Here is a 22110-nt window from a genome sequence, read left to right as displayed (position 1 = left end):
TCCCTATCGGCGTCCTCCCCCTGCACGCCATGCACGCCACGAACCCCGTGCACACCCTGCACCCCTTGCACGCCGAGCTCCACAAAGAGAACTGAAAAATTCTCCGACTTTGCCGGCGGTAGTTGTGCTCCCGACGCCGACGACGGCAGAAGGGACAAGTTCAAAACCCAGAAGGACAAAGGCAAGTCGAAGAAAAAGAAGAAATTTCGCGGCAAAGATGTATCGCACGGATCCGGCGACGGTAAGAAGAGAAAGAAACGAAGATCCAAGGGAGAAGGGGGAGAAAATGAAGACGAACCGGATGATAAACAAGAAAAAGAAACTCAGATAGGCCCGAAAAAGAAAGGCACCAAAGGGACACAGAAAAAAGATGATGATAAGAAAAATGTTGCGTCGAAGGAGAGCAAAGGTACGATGCTAGATATAGACAAAAAAGATGAAGAGATTCAGAACAAGGGCCCGACAGATCATGACTCGAAAAAACCGAGCATAGACTCAGGTAATGGACCGAGTCTTCCCGGTAGTCGAGGAGGAACGACCTCCCAAAATATTCCGCCTGGAGGAATGACCTCCCAAAATATTCCGCCTGGAGGAATAAACTCTGGCGTATACACCCCTCGTACTAATATTTGCCCTAATCCCATGTGCCCGTCGAACCTACGCAGACAACAGAATTACATGTCCTACGTCACACCGCCTCCTGTGAAGAAATCCAAATGTTATTGTGATGAAGCAGACAAGGTAGTCCCTAAAATAGTACAGCGGTGTTGCAAGTGCGGTAAGAAAAAGAAACCGAAGATTATTTCCGAAAATAGGAAATGTCTTTGCTGTGATAAATCGCACGAAGTGAAAGCTAATACTTACTTACAAGAAAAACCGAATGATATAAGGAATAACAACTTTACTTCAGTGAGTTTTCCGGTGATTGATTTACAGCCATGCCCGCAAATGAATAACAACTTTCCATCACATAATTGCACGTCCAAATGCAGTCATCTGATCACGCTGATCACGAAGAATAATCAGATGTTGCATTACCACATGTCCGAGGTTGATATGTGAATGTTTTGTGATCTTATCATAAATAAAATGGTTTTGTCGACGTCAACATAGCTTGTTTAATTTGTTAAATTTTAGGTCTTAATATTAAAAGGGACTACGTTTTAAATTATATTGACAGTAAGATCCAATACTGAATTATCATTGATTTTTTTAATTTCTGATAAATTTACTTAACATGTGTATCTAACGCTTAGTCAGTGAGTTTATAATAGTTTAATAAAGTATTACCAGATGGGATGGGCAATTATATTAAAAAATATAAAAATTTGTAATCAAATATGTTCTAAACCAATTACCGCAGGAGCATATCGGAAGACTCATGCCTGAAAAGTTGCCACAGCTTCTGTAGGCCGTGCTTGCCCTGCTCGTCCCTGTTGGCATCCTCCTCCTGCACGCCATGCATGCCACGAACCCCGTGCACACCCTGCACCCCTTGCACACCAAGCTCTACAAAGAGAACTGAAAAATTCTCCGACTTTGCCGGCGGTAGTTTTGCTCCCGACGCCGACGACGACAGAAGGGACAAGTTCAAAACCCAGAAGGACAAAGGCAAGTCGAAGAAAAAGAAGAAATTTCGCGGCAAAGATGTATCGCACGGATCCAGTGACGGTAAGAAAAGGAAGAAACGAAGATCCAAGGGAGAGGGGGGAGAAAATGAAGACAAACCGGATGATAAACAAGAAAAAGAAACTCAGATAGGCCCGAAAAAGAAAGGCACTAAAGGGACACAGAAAAAGATGATGATAAGAAAAATTTTGCGTCGAAGGAGAGCAAAGGTACGATGCTAGATATAGACAAAAAAGATGAAGAGATTCAGAACAAGGGCCCGACAGAGCAGGACTCGAAAAAACCGTCTATGCTCGGTTTTTTCGAGTAATGGACCAAGTCTTCGCGGTAGTCGAGGAGGAACAACCTCCCAAAATATTCCGCCTAATCCTATGTGCCCGTCGAACCTACGCAGACAACAGAATTACATGCCCTACGTCCCACCGCCTCCTGTGAAGAAATTCAAATGTTATTGCGATGAAGCAGACAAGGTAGTCCTTAAAATAGTACAGCGGTGTTGCAAGTGCGGTAAGAAGAAGAAACCGAAGATTATTTCCGAAAATAGGAAATGTCTTTGCTGTGATAAATCGCACGAAGTGAAAGCTAATACTTTCAAGAAAAACCGAATGATATAAGGAATAACAATTTTACTTCAGTGAGTTTTCCGGTGATCGATTTACAGCCATGCCCGCAAAGGAACAATAACTTTCCATCCCATAATTTCACGTCCAAATGCAGTCATCTGATCACGCTGATCACGAAGAATAATCAGATCTTGCATTATCACATGTCCGAGGTTGATATGTGAATATGTTGTTTTGTGACCTTATCATAAATAAAACGGTTTTGTCGACGTCAACATAACTTGTTTAATTTGTTTGTTAACTTGTACGTCTTAATATTGTAAGTGAGGACTACTTTTCAGTTTATGTTGAAAGTAAGACCTCGTTACTAAATCAAGTTATAAAGACAGAAGTATCACAAAGTTAAAGAATATGACTTGTAGTGATTAGCAATACCAAATGCAAGACCAAGACAAAGACCCCCATGGCCTTGGTCTTGTAGTCTAATAGCAGTTTTCGACTTGATTTTGATACAAGAATCTTGTAAGAATTTTCTGTAAATGTGTGTTTTCTGTAACTAGACGCGTTCAAATTCTACATAGAAAATCATTAAAAAAATAATTTTATACCAGTTGATTATTCAAATAATAATACTGAAAAATTTAGATTTAAAAATCACTTTTTGAAGTTTCTCCTAGTAGTTTATACAAAATCGGGACTTCAAATGCAAGACTACAAAGAACGCAAAAGTTTTGCACGATGGGTTTTGCTATTGGTCTTGCAGATCTAACATTAGTCTAGGTCTTGCTTTTTGTGCGACTCTTCAGTGATGACTTCTGGACTGTCTCTTTACTAATTACATCGCAGAAGACTGGCGGGAAATAGATGGGGTTGCGCCCTTAACATTTTGCGCTGGATGTATACCATAATAGTAAGGCCCATGATTACCTATGGAGCAGTTGCTTGGTATACAAAACTAGAGCAAAGTACAGCAAGGCAAAACCTGTGCAAGAGACTGGCACGCATCTGTATCACGGGGAGAGTGCATGCATCTGTATCACGGGATGAGAACATGCCCCACAGCAGAGCAATGGAGGTCATTCTAAACCTAACACCACTGCACATTGTCGTCGCTATACAGACCGGACCACCGTAGTACCGTATGATCGAAAAAAAACGGCGTCCAGTTGGCTGGGAAATGACGATCGATGACATTTCCCATATAATTTTACATATAAAATGACAGCGATCTTCACTTCATAGCCATCGTTGACGCCGTTTTTTCTCGATCATACGGTACTAACATAGTCAGAACCGGACGAATTTTTAGTAAAATAATGGATGTTTACGAAGTTCGTGAGAAAATTCAAATTGTAAATTGTAAAATGGTATTTCCAAAATAGGTCTTATCGGGATATACAAACAATTTTTCCACAAACTTTTGTAAACAGGCCAATTCCATCTTTACCTACTATATCAAGAGTTATTAATAATTTTGAAACACATTGGTGCGTGTCCGCACAAAAACACAAAATGCCTGATGTGTTGATTAATGAAGAACAGAAGTTAAAGCAAGTGTTTGGGGTGGTTTTGTAGGGGAGCATATGATTGGTCCATTTTTTATAAAGGGTAATTTAACTGTTGCAAAGTATTTAGACTTGCTACAGCAGCAGATTGTCGCTAGAATTCGTGAGTTATTGGGAGAAAGATTCCACAATGTCTGGTTTCAACAAGATGGTTGCCCTGCCCACAATACTCGTATTGTTATATTGTATTGATACGTATTGAATATTTGAACAATACTTTTCCCAACCGTTTAATTAGTGAACATGGAACTATTTTGTGGCCCGCTATATCACCCGATCTTTCTCCCAATGATTTCTTTTTGTAGGGTTATGTAAAATCCAAAGTGTATGGTCATAATAGGGCTAATAATCTGGATGAGCTTCAAGTAAAAATACGAGAGGCTTTCCAAACTATTAGTCCTAATATGTTAGCCAATGTCAGACGGGGATTTTACGACCGCCTAGGCTTCTGTCTAGCGCAAGGAGGTGGTCTTTTTGAACACTTGTTATAACTTTTTTTTATTTAGAGTAATATTTTAGTTTTTTTCGGGTTTAGAGAATTTATTTATTTTTAATTTTGGCTTGTAAACACACTCAAATAATAAATATTTAAGTATTTTTATTTTAAATGTTACCTTAAGTGAAGGTAAACACTTAAAATGAAAATAATAAATACTCGGCACTCCTCGCGTCGTATTCCTAGTGTCACGACCGACCCGCCCAAGCACAATTGCAACTGCGTACTGCCTGACCAGCCGACTAGCCGGCAGTGAATATCTAGTACGAACGCAAATCGGGTAAACGTAAATTCGTCCGGCAACTTGCTATGTTACTAGTAGCCTGGTCTTCTCTGTATATACCAATACGACAATGATTAGAATGGTCATTGATGGAAAAGTCCTAGGACAATTGTCAGACTTTTCTCCAACCCCCAGTGGATGACATGCCAAGAATGTACAACTTAAAGAAACACCTCACTGTAGTATTGAGCAATAAAAAGGATTGGAAAGGATAAACTTTTGCTCAGCATGTAAAAGATCATATCATAACGTGGTATACTGATGCTTGCAAAACCAAAGCAGGGACAGGGATAGGAGTATTTAGGCCGAAAACTAAATACTCCGAACCAATGGACACCTAACCCAGCATCTTTCAGGCAGAAATCTACGCTATCGAAAGATTCGTACAATTTTAGATAGGAACTATCGAAAACATGAAATAGCAATCTTATCCGATAGTCAAGCATCACTAAAAGCGATCAACTCCGTAGCCATCAATTCGAAGTTAGTCAAAGTATGCCCAGAGAAGCTGAACAAATTAGGCAAACAAGATAAAGACCTCCTACTCTGGGTGCCAGCTCACCAAGGGAGAGAAGGCAATGAAAAAACAAACGACCTAGCTAGAACAGGAGCGAACACTAACTAGACACTACCAACTGGACCAGAACCGTTCTGCTTTCCAAGTGGAAACCAACTTAAAGCGGAACTCAAGAACCTGGAAGACTCCATTCGTAACCTGGAATGGGTGTCCTCCAACTAAGGACTCTAAGACATTCGAAGAAACTTACGACCGAGAAAAATCAAAGATTTTCTTTGATTTAAGTAAGAACAACCTTCGAATTGTCACGGGGTTTTTAAGAGGACACTGTCTCCTTAACGAACATCTCAGTAGGTTTGATTCTGTGATTCTGGTAGGCAGATTCTGTGGGGAAAATGGGGAAACACCAGAACGCCTCATCACTGAGTGCGCCGAGACGACAACCATTCGTGACATAAACTTTGGGGCGGCTGATGTCGGAGATGGAGAACTGGTCAGTGTGAAACCGTCTCAGATACTGGCTTTTGGTCAAAGTCCTGAAACTGTACGATGAGTTATAACTCAAGAAAGGGGGATACGCAAAAGATCTGTAAGGACGCGGTGATTAACTCCCCTCCCAAACATTCTACATTCTGCTAATGACTTCTAAAGGAAATGAAACCTGTGGATCAGGTAATGAGAAAAAAATTATGAAAGGTGGGAAAATCTGAGATGTATAGAAGAAGATGATGGAGATACGAATGGAGGAAATGGCAAAAACTAAACTCTCTAAAGGTTGATTCCAAAAAGAAAGCAGTAAAAAAAACAAGAGAGGGACTCGAATACGAGAGATGAAAATATAATGTCTATTCTCAATTCTGGTTAAAACAAAGTAATTGCTTTACCAGTAAAAAGTTCTTGATTGTAAAATAAAATGAATGAATTGAATCCAGTAGTTGTTTGTACTTGAACTAGAAGACGAAACTTGCAATCACTTTTGTTGTCAAAAGGTAAGTAAGGATACTGACATCTGTCACCATAAAATTTTTAAGTCAGTGTCAAAAAACAATTACTGTTTTTTTTCTCCTCATGAATATTTTTGTTTGAACTATTCTTTTGTGCCGCGTGAGTACAATGAGCTATGTGGGATGCGTTCCTAAACCGACCATCCCAATCTTGTACCGGTGTTCCAACCTCCTCCAGAACCTCGTTTGGCCGACGCAAACTCGACATTAGTTCGGTTGAATACCAGAGTTACCTGCACAAAAGCGTTCTTAGTTTACTGAACAATCGTTTCATGTCTGACAAGGACATAAAACCGAAAAAGGGATCGCCCGCCTCCAAAACGCGCAATACTAAAGTGAATAGTGACGAGAAAGTTGAAAGAACATTTGCACCGATTTATCTAAAGTTAGACTCCAAGATCAAACAAGAAGCACTGAGACAGTCGAAGAATATGTCAAAGACGCACGAGCATGACGCATGCGCGTGTAACGCGCAGCAGTCGAAAAAACAAAAAAAGCCTGCCGAGAGTTTGAGTACTGTTCAGAAACCACTTTACCAAGATGTGCCGGAAAAGTGCCCCGTTGTCACTACTGGTACTTGTAAGTGCCTCAAGCGGAGGCAAAGAGAAAAAAGTTTGATGGAAGCAAAGGTGGAGTCAACAGGGGGTTTGGTGGAGGCAAGAGAGATTAGTGTGAGGGAGATAAGAAAAAATAGAGAAAAAAGTTCGATGGGAGAAGAAGTGGCTGCGGCACGTAGGGCGGCCTCCGGGCTGGAATCTTCGCCTAAGAAATATTCCGTTTTGATTGGGAAACAGAAAATATTGCCGAAATGGAATCCCAGCTTGATAAGTAGAAGTTCGAGTTCATTTCAGAAAGCGGCCAGTGGAATAGTGGCCAAGTATATGAATAAAGGCAGATACTTTTTGGTGAGTTATGTCGATATTGTTCTTATTACCTTTTTTTAACGTAGATTAATATTTATGTTACAGTGAAAGTTGGAAATTCAGTGATTGTTAACATTCACTAGGAAATGCTAGCAATTACGGATTGGACCAATGAATATGGTATTTTAAAGAGATTTGTCGACTTTTCCTAGTAATTTCTAACATTCACTAGTGAAAGTAACATTTACTAAAGGTTGTCAGTAAAAGTTATTCTATTGTACAGGGTGGACCATTTTGGTTGTTTCTATAGGGTATCTAGGAAACCGTGAGAAATATTCAAATTTTGATACTGCAGTCTCGGGTTCTTTTTTTTGAAAAAATTACAATGGCGCAAACGGATCGTGGCTATCTTGATCGGTTTCGAAGTTACAGGGGGATTCTCAAATTTTGTACTTTTTGAAGATGTTCGATAGTTTGTTTATTTCAACAACCACGGAAAAATTAATTATACATTCTAAATGCACTTTTCTGTGTAGAATGCAGTGGCGTAGTCAGACTTTTTTCGAAAAAAATATTTTTTGAGATATTAACTATACTTAAGTTTTTTAAATAGAACCTTCTGTATATTTTTAAATTTTTTTATTGAGCTTGGCATGGACTTCTCGAAAATATATAACACTCTATATCTATTTTCACTATTAACCTCAACATTTCAAATTTTTCTTAAAATATCCACTTAGTAGATAGTAGGCCGCGCCGAGTAACAAAGTAAACGGTTGTCATGGTGATCGGAACATACCTTTGATGGATGTGGGACATTTCATTTCAACAGATTGAAGTGTGTGTATTTTAAATACAAAAAAATGAGTAAATTTGAAAATTTTGCGAAATATAATATGTTTGATATAGAAATGTTATATTGAGTCTAACAAACATAAGCAAATGGCAGCTGATTTATATTTTTGCTAGCTCAGAATTAGAATTATTATAACTCTAATAATAGAATAAATTAGAATTATTAGAGTTATGCAACTCGCATTTTTATTGGAGAACATTGTCATATTTATTTGAAACCTATAATCAACGAGAATATTCGTATAATTTGACAAAATTACTGTAAATCACTATAAATACGATTTGTTGGTTAGGTTAAAAATTTCTTCTCTTCTTAAATACATTTAAGCGTTAACATTATTAAAATTTGCAGGCTATTAGGAAACAGAAATTGTAGAGAAATAAATCGAAAATAATATTTATATTAAAACAGAGTTATATGTCACTTTTTCAAACATGTCCTCCAAATCCTTCAATTTAATAAATCTTAACAACAAGTTTTACTTCAAATATGCGCACATAGTCACACTGCTTTTTTGTACATCGTGTAGTCGTATTCCGTTGAATACGAGGATTACTTCAGAAAAATAAGACACTAATTCACCACAATACACCTGCAATAAACATGCATTAATAAAGAGGTACTCGTTAAGAGAAAAATAAAGGTTTGAAAATAAAATTGAGTGAAATACCCTGTATATTCGGAAAATTCCCCGACTGACGGATCCAAAATGGATTCTGGTTTAGGTTCGGGGGTGTTCTGGAAGGGTCTTAACATCGCAAGGTCTTACCGGCTTCCGGATAGATCAGGTGATTTCCAGGCAGAGATACTTGCCATTTGGAAGGCCTGCGAATGGTTGAGCGAGGAGATTTTAGCTTTATGGGCAGAAAACTGCAATAATCACTGATAGCCAAGCAGCCAGTCGGCGCTGAATTCATCTACAATATCCTCCAAAATAGCCAAACAAAAAACGTATGACAAGTTTGCCTACAATCGCAAGTAGGTATGATATAACCTCGCTTTGGGTTCCAGGCCACTAGAACATTTAAGGGAACGAACGCGCTGATGAACTTCCAAGGCGAGGATCGTGCCTTGAGCTAGATGCCTCAAAGGAAGTTTTTATTCCCCTTAATACGATAAAAAAAAAACATTTACCGCCTTTTTCTATCTATGGCGAACATTAGATGAAAAACCTGCACCTGCAGGACAGCCAGGAAAATTTGGCCCAAATATGACCTTAAGAAATCGGGAGAGCTCATTACTAAGTGGCGTAAGGATATCGCCATGCTTATGGCGGTATACCGGGTGTTGCATCGTCGAGCGGGACATAGGAAATCCCATGTAAATTTGAATGGGGTCAATTATTGACTTCCCTAATTATTTTAGAGAATAATTCTATTTAGGTTTATTGAAGAGCACTAAAACCCACATTCAAAAGAATAACTTTAGATATTTTTGATTAGCTCGTTTACGAGCTATCGCCGATTTCTTTTTAAATATTTCTCCTTTCTTATGGCCCTGTATTTACTTATGACCACCAGTCAAGGTAAAAGATAACTGTCAAATGAAGTTGTCATTTCAGAAATTTATCTATTTAGTGCTTTATTATTATTATTAAAAACTCATACCTACATCGAAAATATTAGCCATGAACACTACCGAAGAAAAAGTATTGATGATTAAATGGTATTATCAAGGAAATAGTTATCAAAAGGTGTCGGACATGTTTGCTGCTCTGTATCCGAATAGACCGATACCTGGAAAATCTACAATCGCAAGGAATATCCAGAGATTTGAGACCAAAGGTACCCTAATAAATAACTGCAGATGTGAAGCAAGGCAGGAACAAAGAGAAGATGCAAGAAATGATACCGACTTGGAAGTTTTATTGTGCGTGGAAGAGAACGATGGAAAGATCAGCACAAGGAAACTTGAGGATGAAATAGGAATAGATCACACTACAGCGTTTCGAATTTTGAAATGACATAAATACTATTCCTTCAAATATGAAAAGCACCAAGGGCTACGAGATGGGGACGAAATACGGCGGCAGGCGTTTTGTTTTGATATGATGGAAAGAGCAAACACGGATAGGGAATTTTTAAAAAACATATATGTCACTGACGAATGAACGTTTACCTTAAATAATGAACCCAATGTTCAAAATTATCGATATTGGAACAAAGAAAACCAACACAGATTTATCGAAACAAGGACGCAATATCCACAGAAAGTAAATGTTTGGGCAGGGATATTTGGACACAATATTATCGGGCCATTATTTATTACGCGAAATTTAAGTGCAGAATATTATTTGGAACTACTCGAAAATCATATTTTTTGCTGCTTTACATGATGCCGTTAGGGAAAATCAGGAAGTTTGGTACCAAATGGATGGCTGCCCAGCACATAGTACCTTGGCTGTTCGGGAATATTTAGACAATATTTTTAACGGAAACGTTATTGGCCTAAATCATGCAGTAAATTGGCCAGCAAGGTCTCCTGATATTTCGCCAAATGATTTCTTTCTCTGGGGCCATTTAAAAAACAGGATATACAAGGATAAAAAATACCCAAATCTAGACGAGTTAAAAAATGCTATTTCTGCCGAATGCAATCGAATTTCAGTTTACCAACTAGCGAATGTAAGAAGAGAATTTTATGATCGCCTGGGTTATTATCTAGCAGTCGATGGAGGAATATTTGAACATCTTCTTAAATCCTAAAGTTCTAACAATTTAATAGTATCTAAATTAATAAGTTATTGAATATTGTAATAATACTATAATTAACCTTGTAATTGATTACTTTATTTTACTTTAATTGATATTAATTTGTATTTATAAATACATCTTTAAGATTTCCGTTGTAGGAATGAGTTTCAATAATAATAAAGCACTAAATAGGTAAATTTCTGAAATGACAACTTCATTTGACAGTTATCTTTTACCTCGACTGGTGCTCATAAGTAAATACAGGGCCATAAAAAAGGAAAAATATTTAAAAAGAAATCGGCGATAACTCGTAAACGAGCTGATCAAAAATATCTAAAGTTATTCTTTTGAATGTGGGTTTTAGTGCTCTTCAATAAACCTAAATAGAATTATTCTCTAAAGTAATTAGGGAAGTCAATAATTGACCCCATTAAAATTTACATGGGATTTCCTATGTCCCGTCCGACGATGCAACACCCGGTATACGGGACACTGACCAACTGGCGAATATGCGGCGGCATCCCTTTTAACGAAGTTTGCCGAAGCTGCGAGGACCCGAAGAAAGGGGAAACGGTTCTGCATTTCCTGTGCAGCAGTTCGGTTTTGTATAGGACCTGCAACCGTTTCCTCGGTGGTTACAGCTTTGTAAATCTTGAAGATGTTGCCGCGAAGAGCATAACGGAAGTCACCCGTTACCTTAATGCCACCGAATTGTTATAAACAGTTAACTGTCCAACTTTTCCATCCCTAGGGATAGGATCTCAGAGTGAGTGGTATCAAAACGGCAGTTCTGCTAGTTGGAGTATCGACAAGCGGTCGGCACTCGCCACGTTTATCAACCACCAACCCTGTATATTCGGAAAATTCCCTGACTTTTCCTAAAGTTCAGTGCGTGCTGATAATTCCAGAAATAGAGAAAAAATGGGTAACTTTCGATGGATATCTAAAAGGTCGAGTCGATTATATAATAGACCAGCAGCAACCTGTTGCCAGTGACCATCAGCCTAATTTCCAGCCATCCGTCACGATACTTTCATGGGGGTTTGGCTTATAAAGGAAAAAAATACCAGGACAGAAGATGGAATTGCAACTGCGCCCAACAATTAATTTAATAAATTCGTTTTTCATTAGCTGTTCTCATTATCAGAGCGTTGTTCCTGGTGATAACATCAACCCACCGATCGGCTCGCAATCGTTATCTTTCACCGTTTTTATTTTTAAAATTTTGTGCGGTTCGAGTCATGGAACCGGCGTTTACGAAGACCGAAGTGCGTAGGCAGTGCGCTTTTTATTTTTCGCCGAAGATTTTTCGAAATGCCGTAGTGGCACCGGTGGAGAACGTTTTGCCGAAAGTCAGATCCAAGCGGATTACTTTCCGAGATGACGCTAAAAAGACTAGCGAGGAGATGCTGAATTACCTGAAGCTGGACGAGGAATATGAAGAAATCAAGTACATCGATGCCGAGAGTGAAAAAACTTTTTTTGTTAGGGAGGAAAAGTTTGAAGTGAATGAAAGTGTTCCTCAGTTTGGAATACAGTCTTTGAACAGTACTGTTTATAAGGTAAATTTTGTGAAATTTTAAAGAAAATTGGAGAATATTAAAAAGTCTAGTCAAGGAGGGATGAATTGAACACTGGAAAAAATATTTATTAATGAACACACTGAACAAAAAGTCGACAGATATAATGAAAAAGTTCATTAATAAAATGAATTAAATCATTCATTTTGAGCCGATGAACGATTTCATTGGCACAATGAAAGGTAATTCATTAACTCTATGAACTTTAGTTCATTAAATCAATGAGCAGTGTTCATTAATTTAAAGAACACATTCATTGATACAATGAACAGATTTCATTAATATAATGTACCTAAATACTTACATTAATGAACCGTATTATTAATACAATGACATAATATCATAACCTGCTTAGTTAATACATTTAAAAGTCGACACTATTAGCATAGTATAAGGAAACTAGTAGATTAACTCCTTGTCAAATCCTTTGTTCTTTTTCTGCCACGTTATATGACCTTGTTCTCGCCTCCCGTGACCACTGACGTAGCTGTATAGTTGTGGTCTATTAACTAGGCAAAGTATAGTCGTGGCACTCGTCATAGTTTCACAGATATGTATTTAGAAAAATATGAGTTCCCAATAAAATAAAATAAAATAAATTGATCATCGAGTAAAAACTTGCTTGAAAACAGAATGTTTTCACATTTCGTGTAGGTAACAATTCTTCTGTATCTGAAAATCTTCTGATGGGAAGAAATGCGGAAAATATATATAATGACATATTTTTATATTATTATCTATTTCAGAGATTTTCTACAATTTTTTTTTGATTTAAAATAAATTTAATTTTCTGTAGATAACTGGATTCTATTGCACACTGCGGTGTTGCCATTCTATTTCTTATTTACTAAAACTTTGGTTAAAAACGTTACATATGAAAAGTGGCAAAAAACTAGAGTGAATATAACTTTATTAATACTTAGCTATGTTTTCTTAAACATGACAAGGACACCAGAATAAATTCGTGTAGAAACATTTACTTTATCGTATACAGGGTATTTTTTATGGCATCACCAAAATCGTAATATTTAACAAACCTAGTATATTACTTTTCTTTCAGATGTAGAATTAAAAAGTGAACATTTTTTGTATTTAAAGTGTTCTAATATTACATTATTCTCTATATAGAATAATGTATATAGAATGATGTAAAATAATTTAAAAAAAAATAAAATTAACTTTACCATAACTTTTTTGTGACACCCTGTATAAAACAAAATATTTTAGGACACGACCCTTTATAAACCTTGAAACATATGAATAAAACTTTTTTCACATCTTCGACAAGAACGACGATATTGGACTTCCTCGCAATAATGGACCACCCTGTATATTTACGGTGGTTTAAAGCTAGGTGTGGCACTGTTCTTCCCTCAAATATAAACTCAATATTTTGTCTATAATATTTTGAATATTGTTATATTACGACCACTTATAATAAAAAATAAATAAAATAAATTAAACATAAAAAATACAGTCCACTAAATTTATAATAGATTATGCTATTATAAAATTCCTTCATTTAAAAAATATGAATAATTTGCGGAGACTTTAGATGTACAAAATATTTACTCTAAAATTGTTTCAAAAACCAATCTATATAAATTATCTCGTAAATTATTATTGGAATGAAAATTTTATGGCAAATCCCCTTACCAAAAAATATTTTCATGTGCATATTTAAGACAACCTGTATATCTAAAAAACTATTTCTAAGATTTGCCCACATGCTAAAAAAAATAATAACATTTAATTAATTACATAATATCTCGGCTTCTAAAATAAACAAATATAATTAAATGTTTATTGATAATTACTATCAGCTTGCCGATTTACATCCGATGGAAATCTAAAAAAACTCAAAGAGCAATTTTTTGAATTATTACTACAATTAATAGCAGCACACAGTAAGGCACTCATTTTTTGTCAATCCGTCTCTGTGCTGGAACGCAACGCTCGAACCTCGCAGCTCGACGAAAGGAATTCAACTGAAACGCTTTGCAAGCTGCCGATATTCGACAGCTTGCAAAAACTGGCAGAAAATATTTGCGAGAGTGCAACTACTCTTTTTCTTAAACTATGCTATTAGTAACTCTTGTTATACCGTATAATCGATGATGAAGATCGCTGTCATTGATATGAAATATCGTTGATAGTCATTTCCCAGCCAATTACCTAAAATAATTCTACTATAAATAGATTTCCATTTGAACAAGCCCTTAGCTACAAAGATAACAAAATTACCAATAGTGCCGACTAACTTACAAGCACAGTAAATTTTTCCATTAGGGCAATAAAAAACAAGTGCAATAAACTAATAATAATTTATTGAAACTTGATATATATATAAGTTAAAAATTAAAAAAAATCGAATCGACGAAGAAAATAGTAATGTTATTATTAATTTTAGGGTAAATTATAGTAAGAAAATTAATTTACCAGTCGATATCCTGAGGGATTTCTATAAAAAAACATTCCTTCATTATATTAGCTATGATATTAAACTTGATAACGTCTAGACGAATTTGCAACAGGCCTTCCAAGTCGCATCAAGTGGGTCCGATGTTAAATTGTCGAATTTGAGGGCTTGAAGGCAGGTCTCAGCATCTTGTTCCGGTTCTAAAAGCGACGCATATCAAAATAATTAAAATGCCAAATATTTAATTTCGAATTTACCATAATTCGTTGCATGCCTCTACTTGTTACTATGTTTTTCTTCTTTTTGTTTGTTATCTTCTGAAACATATTTGGAAATCGCTGTTTTAATGAATACCCGCACCAGAGATTTCACACAGTGGAATTTGATTTGACACACAACAAATTAGCTACAATGCGATAGGACTTTTATTTAAAATATTGAAGAGAACACTTACCGCTCTAATGAAACTAAAGCCTCACTGAATAACACAACCACATAGACGTTATTAAATAAAATTTGCTAAAGTAACCGATCAAGATGGAGCTTTAAGTCCTAATATTTTATTTCTGATATTAATAACCGCGTACATTAATACAGTCTGACAAACGGATCTGAAACAAAGGGGCAGCGGTGAGGGGATCGCAATTTTCTAAAATCATGATCGATTTCATTCATAAAATATCCACGAGCGTGCGGTGTTTCATAAAAATATATCAGGAATTTTTATAATATTTTCCAGTAAAGTTTATAATATTATTTTACTTTAAATGTAACTAAATGACTAAACATTCTGTTTAGTCATTTGCCAAATATAGTAATATTTGTTAAAACGCGTGTACTAAATACAATAAACACAAATCAAGTTAAAGATATAAAACACAATACAATAACACCGCCACTGGATTTTTCAATAGTAGTGACTGCACAGAACACACTAAAGAAGAACGCTAACTCCCATGCATTTTTTAGTTTCAAAACGGTTTCAAATTTGTAAAGAAATCTGTAATCTGTATATTGAAGTGGCGCCATCTAGCCACCCAGGAAAGTAACAAATGTGGCGGCAAATTTAAATAGATGCAATTTATTTTTAAGCAAGACGTATTGACTTGTTCGCCAGTTAGAGCCAATCAGGTTTCTACAAAATAATGTGTAGTCATCTGATTGGTCCCAAGTTGGCAAACAAGTCAAATGGTAAAAAACAAGGATTTATATATAAAGGTTAAACCAGGTTAAACTATTGTAAAGTGTTAAATGGTTTGCTTATATCATTAATATATGTGCATAAAAACCTACAATAAATAATTTATTTTAATTTACAGAAAATTATACCATAAAACATTTTACAAACAAATAAAACAACAGATTAAAAAGTATAATATTTATTATAGTACCAGATTTAAGAACACAACAAATATCGTTGGAATACAAGAGAAAGTGACGTCCATTAGAAACAATGTTTTATTTACGTGTATTTTTACATATGGACTTGAACAATTGTGTAATATCATATTGTGAAGTTTATGTACAAAAATATGGAGTTGATCAATTTTTTTTGTAAAAATATATGGCGTTGTAAATATTACATTGTTAAAAAATAAAATTCACGAACATTTGGACTTGGTTAGGTTACCTCACCTCGCTTTCTCGGATTATTAAATAAAATTGTTAGATAAATCAAAAACCTTTAACTTAAACCTTACCTTTAATAGAGATCTTAAAAATCAAACACAAAACAAAGTTCAAAAAAATTCAAAAATACAAAATCACGATTTTAAAATGAAGATTGCAAAAAACACAGCCAAACAACCAGCAAACAGCGAAACGCACATCTCCGTTCAATTGCAAAACACAACTGAAGAAGAAGGAGGAAGCCGGAAACGGAAAACTGATTTGACATACAGAACAATGACAGAACATAATTAATAGGCCTATTTAGGCAACTATAAAAACAATTTTGTAAGCAATTGTTAGGCAACTAGAAAAATTAAAATAAAAATACGCCATCTAGCGCCCCAGGAAATTACTACCCCAAAAAAAGATCGTTCAAGGTCGTATATCTCAGTTGACTGGCCTTGAGTTACTGTTTCTACTATTCCTAGAGCGAGGCATAAAGTTGGGGGTAATGGCGGCAAGACGTGCGAGAATGTCGACCAATCAGACTGGTTGAATCCGGGATGCCATGATGAATTTTGTCAGCGTTGCCAGCTTACCCTAAGCGGACATTATCTTAAGGAAATACTTTACCTTTTATAATAGAGGCAGAATGAACGAAAACTGTTAATTAGATAAATATACATTATTACAATAAGAACTACGTCAACATATTAGCATATATGTAATTATGTATGCTGAAATGAACTAAAATATATTCAATTTATAGGTAATATCGAGCAACTTTGCTTTTCTATAATTAAACGTGACAACATCGACTTTTTTTGTCCGAATTCCTTCCGCTGTTTTAGATTCGTTTGTCAGATAATATAATGTAGTGTGTTCCTAGTATTAATAACATTGTTCATTGTCACAATGTACAACTCATTAATCAATGATTTAGTACATTAATATAATGAATATGTATTCATTAAAGTTTCAGTATTAAAATAAAGAACGCATTCCTTAGGACAATGAACGCGTTCTTTATATTAATGAAAATCTTACATTAATTTAATAACCAGATTTTCATTATATTGATGAAATTAGATTCATACTATTAATAAATCAGGCATCGATCTATGATTAACAAATCATTAATATTATGAAAAAAATCATTGTCCCAATGAAACAACAGTTTAATAACCAATGTTCATTAATATTATGAACAATATTTTTTTCAGTGTACAATTGTATTTTATTATTCCGAATATTTTTTATGCATATTTTGGGGAAATTAATTAAATTTTGCCTTAGTACGAAATGCTAGTTTCCAGGACCAGTTGAATTAACAATTTCAAGATTTGATTATTCATTAAACTATTGGAGACGCTGGTTGCTAAATAATTTTTTATACATTTTTTCGGGTAAATTAATTTATAGATAAATAGATCATACCAAATAAACTTTTAGTCACGTGATTAAGCTTGACCGGCACAGCGTTGCCCGCTTTTACATATTTTCTTTTAATCAAAATATTTTAGGAAACAAAAATAAATTAATTTTAATTATGAATATATAAGGAGAGTCTTAAATAAGTGCAAATATTTTATAGGGTAGTATATTTTGACCCCAGAAATACGATTTTGAAGATTTTTTCGTGAATTTTTTTTTGAAAATTTGGATTTGAAAAAAGACATTGGAAATTAATTTGGTTTTAGTTAAAATACGTAATATCTTGATAATATGGCAACCTAGGTACTAGACTAAATTTACGAGAAAGGGTACGTTTATGTTGAAGCTGCGATAAATGATAAAAGCAGTGAATTAGCGCTGCTCTTATCGTTGCTCAACTGCCAACCGTGTCTAGACGCGTTGCTCCAATATAAAACACCTACATATAAACTAATATAATAATATTCTTTGCTTCGCTACTATCGCTGCTCTTATCGTTTATCGCCGCTCCAACATAAACGCACCCAAAGAAAATACAGAAAAGATCCAGTGGTTTTCAAAATTTAAGGAAATAATTTTTTTTTTTGGAAATTTTCAAAGTAACATAGCTCGGTTATTTTGGATTTATTTGAAAAACGGTAAAGAGAAAATACGTTTCTTTTATCGATCGAATCTAACAATCCTGAAAATATTTGCACTTATTTAAGACTCACGACCCTGTATAAACAGTTATTATTTACACCAACAAAACGTCTGCTTAACAGCACTTAATGGACATAAAGCGTCATTACTCCCGCTTTTCCGTTCAAAATATTCTAATAAAGTTGCGATTATTTTTTTGCAACGGCTATTAAGCCATCTTGTACACTTTGCACTAAAAGAGGTTCTAAAAAGAACAGTGTTCGACTGCAAGGTCTGCTAGTAAAAAAGTTTTAAGCTTAAAGTACCACAACACAATTCATTTAAACCAAAAACTCGTAATACAAAACTTAAGTCAAAACGAACGATAATGTCAAGAAATAAATAAATAAATGTGGCAACTTGACATTTTTTACAGCAGAGTACCACCTGAATCCACAGCGGGAAATTTAAATTCCAGTTAGTCAGCCCGGCGCCGAATATGTCCATTGTTGGCAATAATTAATTTAAAAATTGCACCCTCGATTACGTAACTAAAAGTTTAATTGGTATCTCTTATAATTTGCCTTAATAAAAAAATGTAGTTTCGGAAATATAACAAAAATCGGACCATTTGAATAAAAGGTTTTATGTCAATTTTTAGTAAATATCGTAGAAGTTTTAGGTGTGTCAAAAAGCGGCAAATTCACATGATTTCTATTTTATGTATACAGGGATTAACGTAACCAGGTACGTCATAGTCAAGGGCTATTAGATAGTTATTAACGCCAATGAAAGTTCTTTCGAAGAATCTTTTAAAACTTAGAAAGTTTAAGTTTTAATCATAGAAACGCCGCAATTGTCATTATTAGAGACCCATATTTAATGTGATATAAATTGAGGTAATATAATATTAATACTGTTTCAAATGCGATTTCTAAAACATATTTGTAATATAAGTTAGGGTTTCTTTACTTTGGTAACATTATTTTAAAGTTTGTGGTTGATTGTGGTACTTACGTGTGGTTATTGTGTGATAAAGATGTTTCAGTACTTCTCTAGTACAAAAATTCTAGATATTGTAAGTTCGCATTTTTTATTTTAAATTTTATTTAAAATTTATTTAATATAAATTATATAATATAAACTACCCAAAATAATTATGGCATATTTTCTAAAAAAATATTAATTTGAAAAACAAGACACTTTGAATTTCCTGACTTACAGTTTTAAATAGTTTGGATAATGTGAAGGGAAATTTGAAACAATAAGCCTACGCGTTAACCTGTAATTTTTAGCCTGCCGACTATTTAGTTGCAAAAGTGAAAACAATACATACTTATGGAGCCGATCGGCCGACTATTTGATTGCATGTGAGCACGGCTCCATAGATAGATATGTCAAAGATAGAATGCTTTATTAGCAAATTTTGTACAAACAAGATACAATTGTAGCATTCCACAAAAACAGTTAAATATATACAAACTAAAATAAAAATTAAAACAACATGTAAAGTAAAATACAAATACAGTGTATAAACAATGAGTACAACATTTAAAGCGGCGGCTATACGTTAGCGAGTTGCCTGCACAGTATAGTTTGCGCAAACTAGAAGGAACACTGTGCGGTGCCCACACGATGCAAGTAAGAGCGTACATTCATCATTATTTTTAATCTGAATTTGTGGAAGTGGACCCACAAGAGTCACAAAACTGTAGCTTGAACTCGCTGATACCGTCTACACGTATGATATCCTCGCACAAACTGGTTTGCGCGACGTTTACGCAGGCTGCACTTGTTGGTTTGTGCGTGCTACCGTTTTACCGTCTACACACAGCGAGTTCCTGATACAAACAGGTTTGTGCAGGTAAGCTCATGGTAAAGCTTGTACGTGTAGCCGGCCCTTAAGTTAGATCGATGGTTAAGTTCATAATAATAATATTAAAATATTCCGCCACCGAGTAGAACGCATGGACTATCAGAAAATTCTTCAAAACTGCCCTAAATTTACAAATATTATAACTTTTGACGGAGGTAGGAATCACATTATACAATTCAACATTTAAAGAGGAATATTATTCAACATAGGAATATATTGGTTATTAAATTTGCAACTAAATATGTCGGCTGATTAAAAAATGTCGGTCGGCGTATAGCCTAAGGCTCCATAAAAATGTATTGTTTTCACTTTTGCAACTAAATAGTCGGCCGACTAAAAATTACATGCGTACCCTAATTATCCTAAAAAACTTCACAAGAGAAAGGCAGAAAAATGCATGCTTCATTTAGAAATATGTAATAATTACTTTTATTCAAATATGCGATAATTGTTTTGAGTAGTGTATTTTATTTTTTTATAAATAAATACTACGAAAAATTATACCTACATATTTATCTATTGTTTTTAACTGCGCTACAATTGTTGATAAACAGTAATACAAATTTAATGAATATACACTAACCTGCACGAAAACCGGCACTTTAAAATTTTGATGTATTTTAAAGTTTTATGTATAGTGTTCTAGTGGACCGATTTTTATGATTTTTTTAAACAATTTGTAGCTAGATTATTTGACTTTTTAGTATCTCTTTCGAAATTAAAAATGAAAGTTGCCATCTGTCAATTATACGAAGGAAAACAAAATGATGAAATTTTGGTGAGAGTTTGAAACACCCTGTGGAGTACGTTAAGAAAGCAAGGAATTTAAAAATCACTTTACATCTAGGTGCATCTTTTGTTGATAGTTTGTTTTTTGGTTGATCTCAATTGCTTTATTCTTTTTGGAGATATTCGTTTTTGAAGAGGACAATAACATTTTTCGTAATTTTTACATCAAAACCATGCCTTTGCTTTTGGTGCTAGTCAACAGACCTACAAAATAGTGTTTATAGTTTATGTAATGTCACTGTGTTTGTTAGAAGATATGGTCACAGATTAGGTATCCTATAAGTATACAGATAAAAATCTTGTCACTAATTCGTGGTACGAAAATTGTTTTTTATGACGATGTGCAAACGAGTTAAATTTCCTGTGCGCAAAAATAAACTCGCGTAAAATAACAATAAACAGCGTAATAGAGAGATATCGCTAAACCGAGTAGCGTGCATGGACGTTAATAAGACCAGATGTTATTTCCTTTACGTGAGGTGGTATTAAGTATTGACTTTCTTCATTTATAGTTATCGAATCGGAAAAAATTCTGATCGCGTCGCGTCCACTATTTAAACTTAACCTAACTTTGAATTTAAAACTTTGAAATTGTTTTGTTTACTAGGTATTTTAAAGCTAAAGGGCTAAAGTGCTTATTTCCAGTGCTTTATTGTTCAACGTCTGCCAGTGGGTTTAGGGCAAAAAGCAACAAATTCTCTTAGAAGGGCTAAGTCGTCATCTGCTGTAAACCTAAGACTCTTTATAGGTTCTTTAGTATTGGAAGAAGTGGAATCCATATTTTGGGCCATATTTATTTAATTAAAACTAATCCCCCAGCTACTTAAATATCAAATTACCTAATAAAACTAAAGCAATAATTCAAAACAATTCAAACATAACCTAAAATAAAAGATCTCGCCGGCCGGCTCCGGTTGTCAAATACCCGCACATGCCCATTAAGCAATTTTTAAACGTTATCAGAGGTTATTTAGAAAGAGCGCTTGGTGTAATTGATCCGCAAATTATGTCAGGCGGTAACGTTATTAGCGGGTGTTGCATTAAAAATTGACTCGCGCATATCGTAACCATGATAAGGTACGCGTAAATACTGGATGACGCTATTCGGTTTTCCGATATCTCTCTAATAACAGTGCCGGTCCGGCGCTGTGCACAATTTTAGACACCATAAGTGGGCGTGCTATGTGCGCAAACTAGTCACCTAACTAGTGCCCGATTCCGAAAATTGGAACCACGAAAAACAATAAAGAAAAAACAAAGATTATAATATGTGTGATATGGTTTTAAGTCCAAACGTCGATCTCACCCATG

At 35.0% G+C, this 22110-nt stretch overlaps 1 protein-coding gene across 3 annotated transcripts in view; it reads left to right on the top strand.

Annotated features, from left to right (window-relative positions):
- The window catches only part of LOC115887705 (calpain-A-like), a 113439-nt gene that overhangs the window by 19647 nt on the left and 71682 nt on the right, over window positions 1-22110 (top strand). Inside the window, exon 1 of one of the 3 annotated variants that reach the window (XM_030907177.1) lies at window positions 6042-6962. The exons of the other annotated variants lie outside the window; for them this stretch is intronic. Coding sequence (XP_030763037.1) covers window positions 6174-6962 — 789 coding nt within the window. The 5' untranslated portion in view covers window positions 6042-6173. Of the gene's footprint in view, window positions 1-6041; window positions 6963-22110 lie in introns of those variants that run through there. 3 annotated transcript variants of the gene reach the window in all.

This window comes from Sitophilus oryzae, unplaced genomic scaffold (assembly GCF_002938485.1).
Source record: "Sitophilus oryzae breed Bouriz unplaced genomic scaffold, Soryzae_2.0 scaffold_610_pilon_pilon, whole genome shotgun sequence".
Classification (NCBI taxonomy): domain Eukaryota; kingdom Metazoa; phylum Arthropoda; class Insecta; order Coleoptera; family Curculionidae; genus Sitophilus; species Sitophilus oryzae.
The sequence above is the reverse complement of the archived record's forward strand: the minus strand, read 5'-3'. Positions and strand labels throughout refer to the sequence as shown.